The 14454-nt window shown below is 45.9% G+C and overlaps 1 protein-coding gene across 3 annotated transcripts in view; it reads right to left on the bottom strand.

Moving 5' to 3' along the window:
- Nucleotides 1–14454, bottom strand: part of ARID1B (AT-rich interaction domain 1B) — a 409511-nt gene that overhangs the window by 43706 nt on the left and 351351 nt on the right. For all 3 annotated transcript variants that reach the window (XM_081296020.1, XM_081296019.1, XM_081296021.1), the window contains exon 8: nucleotides 13703–14030. In XM_081296020.1, the coding sequence (XP_081152146.1) occupies nucleotides 13703–14030 (328 nt within the window). The remainder of the gene's footprint in view (nucleotides 1–13702; nucleotides 14031–14454) is intronic.

The following is a 14454-nucleotide window of genomic DNA, read 5'->3' as shown; positions in this document are numbered from 1 at the left end:
CCTAGATTTCCTTCTGGGTGTCCTTACCCCATAAGCCGGTCCAGGGCCAGTTTTCAGAAGTGGCTCCTGTTGGGGCTGCTTTGTTTCTTAGATGAACCTGTGAAGAGCACCCTGAGCTTCTGAACAGGCTTTTTCTGGAAGATTATTTCCAAGTCAGTAACTGCTTCAACTCACTGCTGGCCTCCCTGTCTCTAGGATGTGTTCTAGTGGCGGCTTCCCATCAGGGCCACCCTTGCTCCCCCTGGAAGGGAGCCCTGCTGGCTGGCTGTGAGCTGCACCTGTGCACAGCTCCAAGCCTCTCTTGGCTGTGTTCAGGTCACCTCTGCTCATGTGGGCTCTTCTAGTGGTGCACTGAGAGAAGGATCAGGCCTACTTAACCCCTGCATGTGAAAAAGTCCTGGTAAGTGAAATGAATCGGGAGAGAATGCATTCATCACTGTAGAAAGGCATTCTAAAGTACAGTCCACAGTCACCTTTTCTAGCTTCCACTATTTCATTTCATGTGTAGACAGCTAACATGGACGGCACTAATGCCTCCTTGAGACATTTGTTTATGCTAAAGTGGAAAAGAGAACCAGAATATGCAATCCATCAGGAAGATGACTAAATTAGCAGCCATCTAACCCTGATCTGTGGCTTCTCCCCCACATCTGCACAGCCCATCTTCAATCACTATGAGATGACAAAGGCACATAATAGTTTTACAGTAACAACACAATGACAAAAAAATCAAAGATTGAAAGGTCCACGTGTTGGATGTCAACTGCTTGTTATGTGGTCCTCAAGTAAACTGCAGCTGTTGTTTTAAAAGTCTGGTTAAAAAGCCAGGGATATTATTTGGGTGGGCTGTGACAATTATTAGGAACTCAAAGCCTCAAATGTGAGTTAGGGGCTGAGTCACCTCATGGGTCCCTGTCCAGGACAGCACTGACTGCTGTATCCCTTTGGATCACAGCAACCCCTGGAAGCTCCACGTGGAGTTAGGAAAATCATGAGGTAAATCCCCATTTTCTTCAAAAGAAAATTAGGAGCAACAAACAACAAATAGGCAAAAATTCAAGGTGAAATGAAGGGATACATCTAGTGTAAAACCTGCCCAAATGTCAGATGAACCCAAAAGAGCAAAGTGTCCCATCTGGGACTCTGGGGCTGTAACTACTGGGCTGTTGCTTCTTGTGGGCCCAAAGGCTTGGGCTGTTCTGTCCCCAGTCACTGTTTTCCACAGTCTGCAGATCTGAAACCCATGATCAGGGCCGTGAGCATCCAACATCATCTCAGAGGTCTCTTCTAAGTTGATGCACACTCTGAATGGGCTTGGTGTAGCTGCTAGGTGACCAGACTGCACACTGTGAAGACAAAGAGTCAGGGGCTGCTGACCACACTGCCCGGCCCTGCCTGGCCTGCTCTGTCCGCCACACATCTCCCTCATCTTTTCAATAGCAAACAAGATTTGTACACAAACATGCTGACCAGAACTCGGTCCCAGGGTTGAGCCCAGGTGTGTGCGAGGCAGAACCCGGCTCCTACTGCGCGTGCGCCCCTGGCAGTGCTGGTAGCTCCTGCTTCTCGTTCCACGCGTGCCCACAAGTGCTGTTTTGTACATTTTCCTTTTGTTGACTTTGGAGATTTCTTTAAAAATGCACATTCACCTGCCAACAAAGGGCTGGCTTTGGGGGAAAATATGGAAGCCAACGCCAATTTTAAAGTGGCATTTCCGACAGATCAGGGTAAAGGCAGAAAGGGGAGCACAGGTCGCAGTGCAGTTTGAATTCTGTAGGATTCATGCGTGTGCAATCCTGAGAGTGCCACATGCTTCTGAAGATCTGACTCTTACCTCAAATATGATAGAGTTTAAAATTAAATCAAGTCTATATATATGATTTTGGAGCTTTAAAGAAAACAAGACCTGCTGAGGGCAGTGGAGCGTGCCTCAGTGGCTTGGGAGGCTGAGGCAGGAGGATTGCAAGTTCAAAGCCAGCCTCAGCAAAAGCGAGGTGCTAAGCAACTCAGTGAGACCCTGTCTCTAAATAAAATACAAAATAGGGCTGGGGATGTGGCTCAGTGGCCGAGTGCCCCTGAGTTCAATTCCCAGTAACCCCCTGACAAAAAAAGAAAACAAGACCTTACCATTTTAGCAATTAACAAAATTTTTTTCTCAACAGTACAGATGAAAGTGTGAGAGTACATCTTGAAAATGAACCAATTTCTGACACAGCTTTTTGAAGAAGGGCAGGGCAGACAGAATAGGTGCCCTGGACAGCCTACACAGCGGAGCCCCCTGGAGCACTCCAGCACACCCACGGCAGACATCATTTGAGTCACGCTTAGAACGAGCATAAAGCAACGCATGCTCAGTGGGAAAGCTGAGCGTGATTGCCACGCACACGTGCCTTCATCCAGGACTGCCAGTGCAGCGTGGGTGGAGTCACGAAGCCAGCAAGGACCACTTACTGACAAAATACACCAGACCAGCACTGAAATTCGAGGGCACTTTGTTACTTAGACCCAACTGTTGGAACCAGAAGTTGAAACCTGTGAGACCACAATTCCAGCAGAATCTTTTTCTACTTGCTACTCTGTTTCCCTGGAGAGCTACGGCTATAAGAACAGAACATCCTATTGGAAATGTTTTATGACCACAGATGTTCTTACACTACATCCAGTATCGCTGGAGAGAGATTTCTGATGGAATTACATGGTGACTCTTCCAAAGCAGCATTGAGGAGAAATCCAGCTCAGCTTATTTTAAATCTAATATCCAAAGCGAAAACCACTGTGTGTACCCCAAAAAGCACAATCAAAGCACGAAGCTCGAGTGGCTTTGTGGTGGGGCTGACCCACGAACGTGCCTGCAGCCGCTGCTGTCAGCAATGCTGGTGGCAAAGCCATATTGCCATTTCAACAGGCCAGTGGCTCTGGCTTGACAGCATCCCTGGGAAGGCAAAACAGCATTTGTATCGTTGAACAAAGACAAACAGCAAACTCAAGAGCAGTGACACAGAAACTGGATTCCTGCAAAAATATACAGCCACGTGCTGTTTAAAAACAAAAACCAAACAAACAAAACCAGCTACTCCATTTTGCTCAGGGAAACATACTAGAAATACAAATTTCAGTCAGAAATACCTTCTGCTCAGGAGTCATACTTGTGTCCGGGATGGGGTGGGCGCGAAGCAACACAACAGTGGACCAAACACACAAGAAAACAAACAACTGGAGCAGCCAGCAAGAGCTGTGGCCTTGTGTGGCATGGATATAAGGTACCTGCATTTGCAAGCTTAAGGTGAGGGGGACAGAAGTGCCCTGGGGAAGGGATGGTGGCTCTTTAGATCTGAGTGTTGGATGGGAATCCACCAGATGAGGAGGCAAGAACTGCAGGTGCAGGGCCCTGTGGCGTCTGGTGTGCACAGACGGTGTGGGAAGAAGGGGCACCATGAGGCCCACGATTACGTGAGGTTCTGAACCCAAAGAGAAACAGGAAGAGACCAGGGGGTTCCAGGAGGAAGAATGGCACTGAAGATGTGTGTGGTAAGACATCACCCTTTGACTGTGAAAGGCAGGAAGAACACGTGTGGGGCCCTCAGGTGGGAGGCCATGGGTGGTGGAAGCAGGATGAAGAGCTAGCAGCATCATGGAGATGACACAAGGATGCGGTGATGATTAAACACTGTGGGGGAAGAAGAGCAGGCGGGCATGGCTGGCAGGTGTTCCTGTGCAGAAGAGGCTGCCTGTGCAGGAGAGGCTGGGGCAGCCACTGAGTCAGGAGAGAGCGGGAGCTTGGCTCTGGACACCTGGAGTCCGATGGGCCTTGAGTGCCAAGTGAGGTTGCACAGGCAGGTGGACCCCTGGGCCTGGACAGGAGAGCGCTGGTGTGCTGTAAGCCATCTTTCCTCCTCTGTGAGGGATGCCCCTTACTAGACTCGAGTCTTTTTTCCAAGCTCTTTCCTCACTGGCCAATGTGATCTCTTTCAAGGCAGCCTCTTCACTCCAAGAAACTCTCAGCATGTACGACACCGACAGACTCGCCAGTTACAATGAACCGTTGTTTTCTAGCTACACACTGGACTCCTCAAGCCCTTGGCCTCCAGGTATGTTTAAGTTGTACCCTTTCCTTTAAGAACGGGTGGAGGGCAGAATCACATTCCAACAGCTCCGAGGGGACCCTTTCCATAGAGCAGCACCTTCTCAAGAGTGAGCTAACTCATCGGGCAGAGCACCTCTCTGTCCTGGCCTCATGACCAGGCATCTCCCACAAGCTGTCCCAAGCCACCTCCTGGCTCTCCCCATTTGTCCAAAGCACTGTATCTGACCACGCTTCCTGGCAAAGCTCCCTCAGCTGAGCCCTGGGCGGCACTGTGCTCCAGCTGGGCCCTGGAAGCCCACACCATCACAAACAGCCTGCGCTCCTCACCACTCCCCACCAGCTGCTCCTGGGTGCTAGGCCCCGACCTTCCTTTCCTCAACACGGGCCAGTTTTGTCCCTAAAGGAGCTTACTGATCCTCCCTGGTTCTCAAAGGAACCAGAACAAACACAGTGTGAGGGGTTTCAGGAGACAGGCCTCCTCGTCCGAGTGTGAAGAAAATGCAAGAAGAGTGTCTGACTGCTTGGATCTTGGTAACTGAGGTCCAAGCTGTCTCTGCATCCTCAAAGTTGACTTAGATTGGTTCCCTCTCCTGCTTTGTGAACTGTTTACTGGCAAGAACACAGAAGTCAACCGAAATACTGATGACATTTAACACGGAGTGATTCCAGCACTTCCTTGCTGATTCCTAGCATCCCAGTGGCCTCGAGTGCATAGCACCAGTGTGAGCCCCAGTGGGGCTGGGAGCTTGTCCTCCTTCTGCAAGAGGAGACTCTCAGACCTCTGGGGATGCTGGCACCATGCAGCATCCCCCTGGTCTAGGAAAAATGAGACCCATACTGCACCAAAGAGAAATGCAGTTGACACTGATGTGCCTCATGGAAAGTGCGCCCTCCTAACTGCACTAAACATAAAGATCTTTAAAAGTTAATCTTGAGATCATAATACCATTATAGGAGTCTCAATCCCTTTACCAGGAGAATTGCTCCTTTTCAGTGCTAGGTGGGTCCATATCTTTATTCAGGACATCTTTAACCTGTCACCTGGACAGGTGAGAGAGGACAGGGGGAGCAGACCATCTGGAAGTGTCCCAGCTGCCTGGGAGCCAGGAGAGTGGAGTGAAGAGTGGGGTCCTAGAGGTCTGGGAGTACCCTGCCCCAGATGCAGAGTTCATGTGAGCTTAACAAATGCAGAGCAGATAATTAACACTCAATGGTGAACTAATCCGAGGAGAAACGCTTTAGCAACAAGATGATTAAGAATACATACCTCTCACATGCATCCATATGTATCTCTGCTACCATAATGATAATGAACCTTTCAGTTGGCTTCAAAAAAGTATTTTGGATCCTGAGTTCTCCATCTCAAATACTGTATTGTAGCATATTTTGTAAAACCCTTGATAGGGAGTGTACACATATATACAGAGACACACACACACACACACACACACACACACACACACACACACACACACACTTTAGATTTTTAAGAAATACTCCTAAAACTCTTACAAAATTTCCTGAGCTAAAGATGGCCTTGGGCTGTGAAGTTATCTAACGTAGTAAAACCACACACTGTTCAAAATTAGGTAGAAAATGCCTCTGGAAAAGCCTGAAGACTGAGCAAAACTGTAATCCCTTACTAGCCCCCAGCCCCTGGGAGTAGTAGAGGACAGGACTCTGGTGAGTCCCCACCTGAAGGTGTCTAAGCAGCAAAGGGAACCTAGGAGTAGTAACACTCCAAGCAAGGGGCTGAGCCCTGTGGCTGGAGTTTTCATTTGGTTTGTTATTTAAATCTATGTGACAGCTGACGTGGAGTTCGAAATAAGAAAAAGAACCAGATTACGAAAAACCTTTAGGGGGTGCGCCCCACAATCCTTACTGCCACTAAACTAAGGTGCCTGTGAGCATTCAAAAAAGAATCCAGCCCCTCACTACACATCTTTACAAGGTCACCCATGATAGTCTCCAAGCTAGACTATACGAAGTCTCAGAGCATATCAACTTCGTGGCTCCCGCTGCTCCTGCTGCCTTCAGCCCCAAACACTGCTGAGGTCAAGACTGGAGAACTGTGCTGCCTCCTGGTCTCAGTCTGCAAGCCCTGCAGGTTGGCAATGCAGGTCTGCACCGCTATCTGATGCGATTGTGATTTCAGGATCCCTGCTCTTTCCTGATTAAGTGGGACTTGCGGAGCTGTGACACTGTGTGGCCATATAGTTAGTCCTAGGTGCTAGCCTCTCTAGCATGAGTGTGTGAATGTGTGGGCAGAGATGTAAGCAGGCAGGCAGAGCAGCTTGCCTTTCTCACTCAGGGCCCAGGCTTGCCATCAGTGCTGTCTTGGAGCACAAACACTAATCCTTAGGTGTGAGCTGGCTTTCTGCTCCAGAACCACCTAGAGGATTTGTTAAACATGCAGGCACACTGGCCGCATCCCATCCCTCCTGTGGTTGGGTGAGTGTGTGTTGAAATCTCCAAGTGGCAATTATCTGCTGGTTAGGGTAGCTCATGGCCTCTAGTCCACTGGAGGTTTGCTGTATATTTCATACTTTGAACCTCATTAAAATAAAGTAAAAAACTCTGTTTTTTTAAGAATTAATATCTTAGTATATTTTGATTTGAAGATTTATAAATGTAATTTAGGGCTATTATGAGTAATAGTCTTGTAACTCTAAAAGATTTAATTGTGAAATCATAATCTTAAAATACCAACATAATAACATTCAAATTCCAAATTTTGAAAGGGACCAAAAATGACTGCATAGTATTCAGACAATAATGCAAGCCTTACATTTAACTGCAGAAATAAAATCTCTATTTCAGCCTTTGAGATCTTTCTTCTTTGTCTTTCAATAACATGGCTTTTCAAATCATAGCTATTATGTTAAAACCTAGTTGTCCAAAATCCAAAGGGCTGGATCTCAGTGCATGCATCATCCCCTGCTCCTCGGCACAGGGACGCCACTGTAACTGGGGCTTGACACATTCGCAAGTTTTTTGGCCCTTCTCTTTGACATTTTAATGTACTCTCTCCATTAAAGTATCTCCACATCGGTGGCTCCTTGTCCATCGTTCACTGCGTCACACTGGTTTCAGAAGAAAATAACACAGAAAAAGTGCCCCATTGGCATACTGCAGCACAGCACATGAATGACAACTGAGTCTCAGTAATGAACAGTGGCTAGGGGGCATGTAGATGTGAGATGCGCATGTGGCACAGACAGCAGCAACTTGGTGTGCCTGAAAGCCAGACCAACGGATTCGCCTCTGTGAATAGATCCAGCTGTTTCCGAGCAGGGGAGACGGCTGGCCACATCCTCTTACAGAATGTACAGCTGCTTCTACACACTTTTTTTTTCGGGGGCGGTGGGATGGGGGATTGAACTCAGGGGCACTTGACCACTGAGTTACATTCCCAGCTCTATATTGTATTTTATTTAGAGACAGGTCTCCCTGAGTTGCTTAGCACCTCGCTTTGGCTGAAGCTGGCTGTGATCCTCCTGCCTCAGCCTCCCAAGCTGCTGGGATTACAGGCATGCACCACCGTGCCCAACTTGTTTCTACACTTTCAACAGTTGGATTGCTACTGATCTAGGGATCCTGTGGCTAGGACCTAGTGGAGTTCATTTACTCTGTTAATGAGCGGCTAAAATGAAAAAATTAGTATTAATTAAAAATTTCAATTTCTCATTTTACTTAAACCAAAAATATTTTTTAAAACTAATTTTGGTGACCCTAGTTTTTGTTGTGACGTAAGAATTAAAATGTAGGTACACATATGCATCTTAGTGGTATTTGTTAGAACAACAGTCTTCTAGTCAAGAGTATGACACTTTATACTGGTTGACTTTGCCCTTTATTTGCTCATTTTTAACATGTAGGCAGTCTGAGAGTTTCCTTTTGTCTGATGTTTGGTTACTGCACTGGGGACAGCAAAAGGATGACAGTGCCTGTCCCAGGGTACACAGGTGTCCCCTTACCCCCCACCCAGCAGGAAATGCCCTCATCCATGACTCTCCTTTCTTACTTTAACAGCTGCATGCCAGCCCCAACAGTGTTAAATACTGCGGCGTGTAGGCGGGGGCAATCAGATGGGGAAAACCACTGATGCACAAACCCGTCACGTGCTGGCAAGTGTGTGTGACTTCCACTGCAGGTGTCCAGCCTGAGAAGCAAACGGCCTTCTGAGCTGCTCAAGGGTTGCCAGGGTGTGTGCAGCAGCCTTTCAGTGCAGAAGAGCTGTTGGCCTTGCCCTGAGCATGAGGCAGGGTCTCCATTCAGTTGCTCATTCTTTGCTTTCCAATTGCAGGCTGCCTTTAGGCACAAAGGAGAACTCTATAATAGAATAGAGTATTTTTGTATTTTTTAAAGAAAAATCTAGTTTAGGAACAGCATTACAGAGGGAGAAGAGAACCACAGGCCCACCTCTGCTGTGCCCTGTTTCCAAACTCAGTGGTCCTCAGTGGGCACCCACAGGTCTGTTTCCTCCACCAGAAAGTCAAGGAGCACAGGCTGGAGCAGTGTCCAGACCGATGCCTTCCAGCTCCAGGGTTCTGTCATTCCCTAACTGAAGCTCTGTGTCTTCTTGGAAGTCATTCTTATGAAACAGAATAAAGATCCTAAAGACTGATGCCAGACTTCTCTTCCATTTTCATGTCATCCAAGACTTGACTCTAGTTTATATATGTGAGGAATTAAAATCTGTTTACTCACATACCCTAGTTTAAAGATGTAGGGCTTGTTAGAACTTCTATAAATTCAGTGAAGTCATGCTTCCTGCTTGGAGCTCATTTCCAAGAAAAAAAATCTGGATAATTCTGAAATATCCAGCTCTATCAATCAGTTGTTTATGGCAGAGATGCCAATTGTTGAACACTATTGCGTGCCATCTAGAAATAAGGAATGGGGTGCAAAGCACAAGAAACAACCCAGGGAATGTTAGTTGTAGACGTGTGTGTGTGCGCGCTTCAACCATCAAGGTTGTAGAACATAGATTCAGTCAGTCAAAAAATCTTAAGAGCTGGGAATGCATTTGAGGAGGCAGTAGCTGTGGGCTCTTCCAGGCTCTGGCAGGCTATGGCTCTCCCATGCTCAGAATCTTCCTGTCTGATGCTATGAACATCTATCAGGATGGGCTTTTGGTAAGATCAAATAGTATTTCCAACTCTGTTTCTCAAATCTCTCAAATAACATTGCATTAACAATTATAGGCTTGATTGTTAATTAAACAGCAATGCATCTTCTGAGCAAAAGCCTGTCAGTTCTGTACAGATATTACTTATAAATCATTAACGTTGACTGGGCTTCAAGATACCACTTGAACGAGATCCACCGCCTTCTATTGTGCATCCTCTAAAAAGTGAAAGGAAGAATTCTTTTATCCAATGGGTGAAAAAAATATAGCTATTCAATATACTTATTCAACGTAGCAGGTGGATTTTTTACAGGCATGGTACCACTCTTAGAGGAACTGATAACGTGGCTTCTGACCAGTTGGTTGTGTGTTTTCTCTGTATACCTTACACTCAACTGGCTAGAAAATACCACTGACACAATCCTTCATCTTGTCACCAAGCTGTCTAACTGCAGCCTCATTCCTCACCTCCATCATTAACTTGTCCTTCCGGACTCTTCACAGGTTCCAGGCCTTCGGGACTCTAACTTAAGAGGCTCTATAGAGGACCCCTGTGAATACAGGGCCCCTGAGAGGCCCGCACCATGGCCTCCTTTCCAAAAGGAAACTGGCTTTTTCACAATTGTCTTCCAAATGACCAACTAACATTCACCTGACAGAGTTATCAATGGGGGGAGAGAGGAAAAGAAAACCAACAATGCAAGTTTTGCCACAATGTTATTAAATATGGAAAAATAAAATCTCCTAGCCTGTAACACTAAAATATGGAACACACACTTTTTCTTTTTTCCAAATTCAATTTCTGTTTTAAAAAAGGCACAATAGGCAAAAGAACAGAAGGCAGGTTTAAAATAGAAACCAAACTTTCTTTTCTTTTCTTTTTGATAGAGAATACTGTAAACACAGTGTAAATACGGTAAACCAACAGGTGCAGGGCTACAAAGACGAGCCTTTGCCAATGTATGTGGTAAGATTTACAGAGAACAATCCAACATTTTTTTCAAAAATTTTTTTTAAAGGAGGAGGTGTTGTATTGTAAGGAAGTTATCTGGATGCCACTGGCTGAAACACAGATTGGATCTTCTCCTGCTGGTTAGCTAACATTGATTTTCTGCCCAGTGGAACAGATTTTACTGTGATGCACACCATTTAAATTCACTTTCTGCAGTTGCTTCACAGGGCTTGGCAAAGCCCAGCTAGATGAGGTTTGTGGGGGTAGACAATGCTCCTTTGAGGAGAAGGACAAGCCTGGGGTCTGAGGCTGATGACAAACACCTTCCTCCCTCACCATGATCTTCCTACTATTTCGCGAACTGACCTTGAAGGTACAAGGGAAAAGCACAATAGAGGAAAAGACAATTTCCGAAGAATGAGAATGTTTGCCTCATTCTGTGGTTGTTATTTTACTCTGAGGATTATATTAAGAATTCTGTATTTGTTGGTCCAAATTTAGGACCATGTTCACAGAATGCATAATTCTCAGTTATGAAACGATCATTTCCCCTGATGTCTAAATAAATGTAGACTGAATATAAGGCTATTAAAAAGCTCTGTCATCCACCCATAACAAACAGTGAAAGTGTAGTTTGCTAAGTTTACTACTGAAACAAAGCTAGTTGACAAAAATCTGTTTTATGTTAACCAAAGAAAGGTATGTCTTTACCGGAAGTATCAAGCACACTGAAGTCTACATACAATAATCTTATGATCAATATACACAAAACAGTGCCAACAGTTCACTCAGCAGTGGTGTGCTTTAAGGGCATTTATTAACCTAAAAATGGTGACGGAGCCTCAGAGTGTATACCTTTTTACCTTTTTTATTGGTACTGGGTATTGAACCCAGGGGTGCTTAACCACTGAGCCACATCCCCAACCCTTATTTTCTCTTTTGAGACAGGGTCTCACTAAGTTGCAAGTCACTGGTACGACAGGCACCGGCCAGTATGTAGATTTATAGAAGGAAAGAAGAGAAGTACTTTTTGTTGCTGTATGTAATTCCTGTATTGAAATTGATAAAAATATGGCTACACTGTTCAGGTAGAGAATTCTGTGTTGTTATCTGGTTGAATTTTCCTGGTGGCTTCAACATTCTAATCTCATTGGAAGGAACTAACAGAACCCTCTGGCACAGGTGCTGGCTCACTGACACTGTGAGGAAACTTCTCCTACGCCCTCTGAATGGGCCAGGCCAGCATGGGTCTCAGGTCTCATGCCACGCCACTCTGGGTGACGGCATCTCACTGTGGTGGCAGGTGTGGCCATCACAGTCAGGAGGACAGTGCTGCACAACACAGGTAACCAGACAAAACAGGGACAGTGAAGGGGAAAGGATGCCCGAGCAGGCGACTACGCTGCTTCACGCAGATAGAGGTTTCTGCACTCCCTCTCAGGCATGAAGGAAAGCAGGCATGCCAAAGCCATGCACAGACAGGACCCAAGGGCGACATGCAGGCTTCCCCCAAACTGCTGCAGTACAGATAGTGAAAAGCAAAAGGAACACAACACAGGAGGACAGACAGATGAACTGCCCCGGGTGGCTTTCCTATGAGGGTGTTCACTCTCTTGGCCTGGGCGTTCCTGCAGCCAGATGGCACGTTCCTGAATGTTTAGGAGAAAACACCCAGGTCCCGCAGAAGCCCGGGGTGTGTTGCCACCTACCCGTACTGGTCAGCCTGGTGCATCATGGGAGCCTGGGAGCTGCCATAGTTGGGGTGCTGGGAAGAAAACATGGGGCGTCCGCCAGCCCCAGACTGGCTGGGATAAGCAGGCGACCTAATGTATGGTGGCCTAAAGTGGAACAGAAGAACAGCTTCTTTGGATTTGTTCTGTAGCACAAGTTTGAATCCCTGTCTGCATGCTATTCCACATGTAGGTAGGGGGTTACAGAAGGGGACAAACAGGCAGAATACCCTGGACCATGCAGCTGCCTTGGGTGGGTCTGGATCAAATTTCTTTAAAAAAAAAAAATGTTGGGGTGGGCAGGGCACAGGAGGGAAAAAATAAGATTCTCAGATCTAATCTGTTTACAGATGTGAAGTATAGCTTTGACTTTGGTAAAATCGAAAACTAAAATAAACAGCCCCCTTTTAAACTCCCAGAGAGCTAAAATGGGCAGTATGTGAAGGTAAGGCTTTGGAAAGGTCTACTGATTACAAACAGAAAATAAAGACACATTGAATTCTAAAGATGACACACACACTGGCCCGGAAAGGGAACACAGCAAGACTTTCTAATCTAGCAGAATTCTGCCTTAATCTCTGTTATCCTCTCAGATCACCTTCAGAGCCTCATGACAAATGCAATCACATACTTCCTACTTAACAGAAGGAAAATAACTTGTGCTTTGAGTTCCAACAATAGACAATTCATTTAAACCTAAATCAGAACTTCAGTTGGACCAGCTGAACCAGTCTTCACAGACAGGTTTATCTAAACATCCCCACAGCCTGAGCATGTTGGCTACAAGGCAGGTGCTGGTGTTCAGAGGAATTTAAGAGACTGTAATGGAGGTGGGGGTAAATGTGTAGGTGATTTTCATTTTAATTCCTCAAGGGAAATGTATCATTGTTTGGAGCAAACAGTGGGACTGGAGGGGTCCCCATCTTTTCGAAATAGCAGCTTTGGGGGAAAAGGAGCAAAGGGACACATTTACACACACACACACACACACACACACACACACACACACACGCATTCTCTCTCTCTCAGTTTTTATTTCCCTTTCACAAGATTCAGAATCTTCTATTCTTTCTTCTGAAGATAACATTGAGATAAATATCTTCTAATGTGCTTTTTATAATACAGTCATCTTTGTCTCATAAATTTCTGATTCTGTTGTTATTTATACAGGTCAAGTATTACTTTAAGAATTAATATTAAGAACTGGGGCTAAAACCAAGCAAACAATAGAAGCTGAAACCTTGCTCCATCAACTTAAACTTCCGGAAATACTATCTTTGCTTTGTTGACCACACTTTGGTTTGGATGTAATTATGCCCAGAAAAAAAAAAATTTTTTTTTCAGCATAAGGATACGAAGTGTACAAATCCTAGACAAATACTGTTAGGCCAGCACATGCAAAGTTTCTTTTTACAAAGATTCTTATTGTAGGTTAAAAAAAAAAGTGGGGGGCATGCATCCTTTTCAATGATTTGGATTTTAAATATTTTGCCTTTCGTGCTTCCTTCTCCAAATTTCTTTTACATGGAACTAAGACATTTCACTATGCACCAGGATCTCGTATGCTGGTGTCAATGACTGTAATAGACATTTTTAAGACACTTTCCACAATTGATGAGCCTATTGCTCAGATTCCTTCCTCAGCGGATCATAAAACATGGTCACTCACTTCTCTGACCTTTATGGTATAGCATGTATTTGACACAAAAAGAATCGTCAAATGCAAGTGTGTTCTGCTGTTGTAGTGTCTGCTGCCTGGTCGTGTGTCGGCACTGCACCTAGCTGGCTCAGCCCCAGCGGCTTACCTGCTTTGTGCTGAGTTGGCAGCAGCCTGCATCACGGCTGCAGCAGCCTCCTGTGCCTTCCGGTTCACGGTGGGCATCGGTGGCCCCATGCCTGGCCCGCCCTGCTGAGACATGCCAGGAGAGCCGGGGGTCACACTGCTCATGTTTCCAGGAAATGGTCTGTTCTGCATCCCAGCTGCCGGCATCCGTCCCAGGGGCATAGCACCACATTGCTGGCTTGGCCCTTGTCCATGCATCTGGTTGTTGGCACTGATGCCCATACCGGGCCCTGGGCCACTGTAGCTTGCACTGGGCACCCCACTATACGTTGGGGGTCTGGAGTAGTTACCTAAACAAAAAGCAAACACAGATTAAAGGTTTTAATTTAGTCCTTATACTTGTGAAAACACTCCCTGGAAATACTTTCTGTGCAACAATGTGCTCACCATAGAGTATTAATCATGATCCCCATTAGCCCTTCCTGTTGGTGTAGATGAGGCTGCCAGTCTCAAAATATGCTTTCTCTGCACATTCCCAAAGTCCTAGGGGTGAGCCCAAAGACAAAAGAATCCCTGCCCCCCAGGCCCCTGCAATGTTGAGGAGAAAGGCAAGCTAATCTTAAAATGGAATACCAGCAATAAGCTTTGCTTTAATATTCTTAAACTGTAACCCAAATCATTGTTTGAATTTGCAAGTATTCTGATGAAGGCCACTTTGGGACTGCTCTATCACATCAGTCCTAGGCCAACAGTTACGGTAGGGCAAGTGCACTT

Source organism: Spermophilus citellus (assembly GCF_964194105.1).
Source record: "Spermophilus citellus genome assembly, chromosome: 5".
NCBI classification, from domain to species: domain Eukaryota; kingdom Metazoa; phylum Chordata; class Mammalia; order Rodentia; family Sciuridae; genus Spermophilus; species Spermophilus citellus.
The sequence above is the reverse complement of the archived record's forward strand: the minus strand, read 5'-3'. Positions and strand labels throughout refer to the sequence as shown.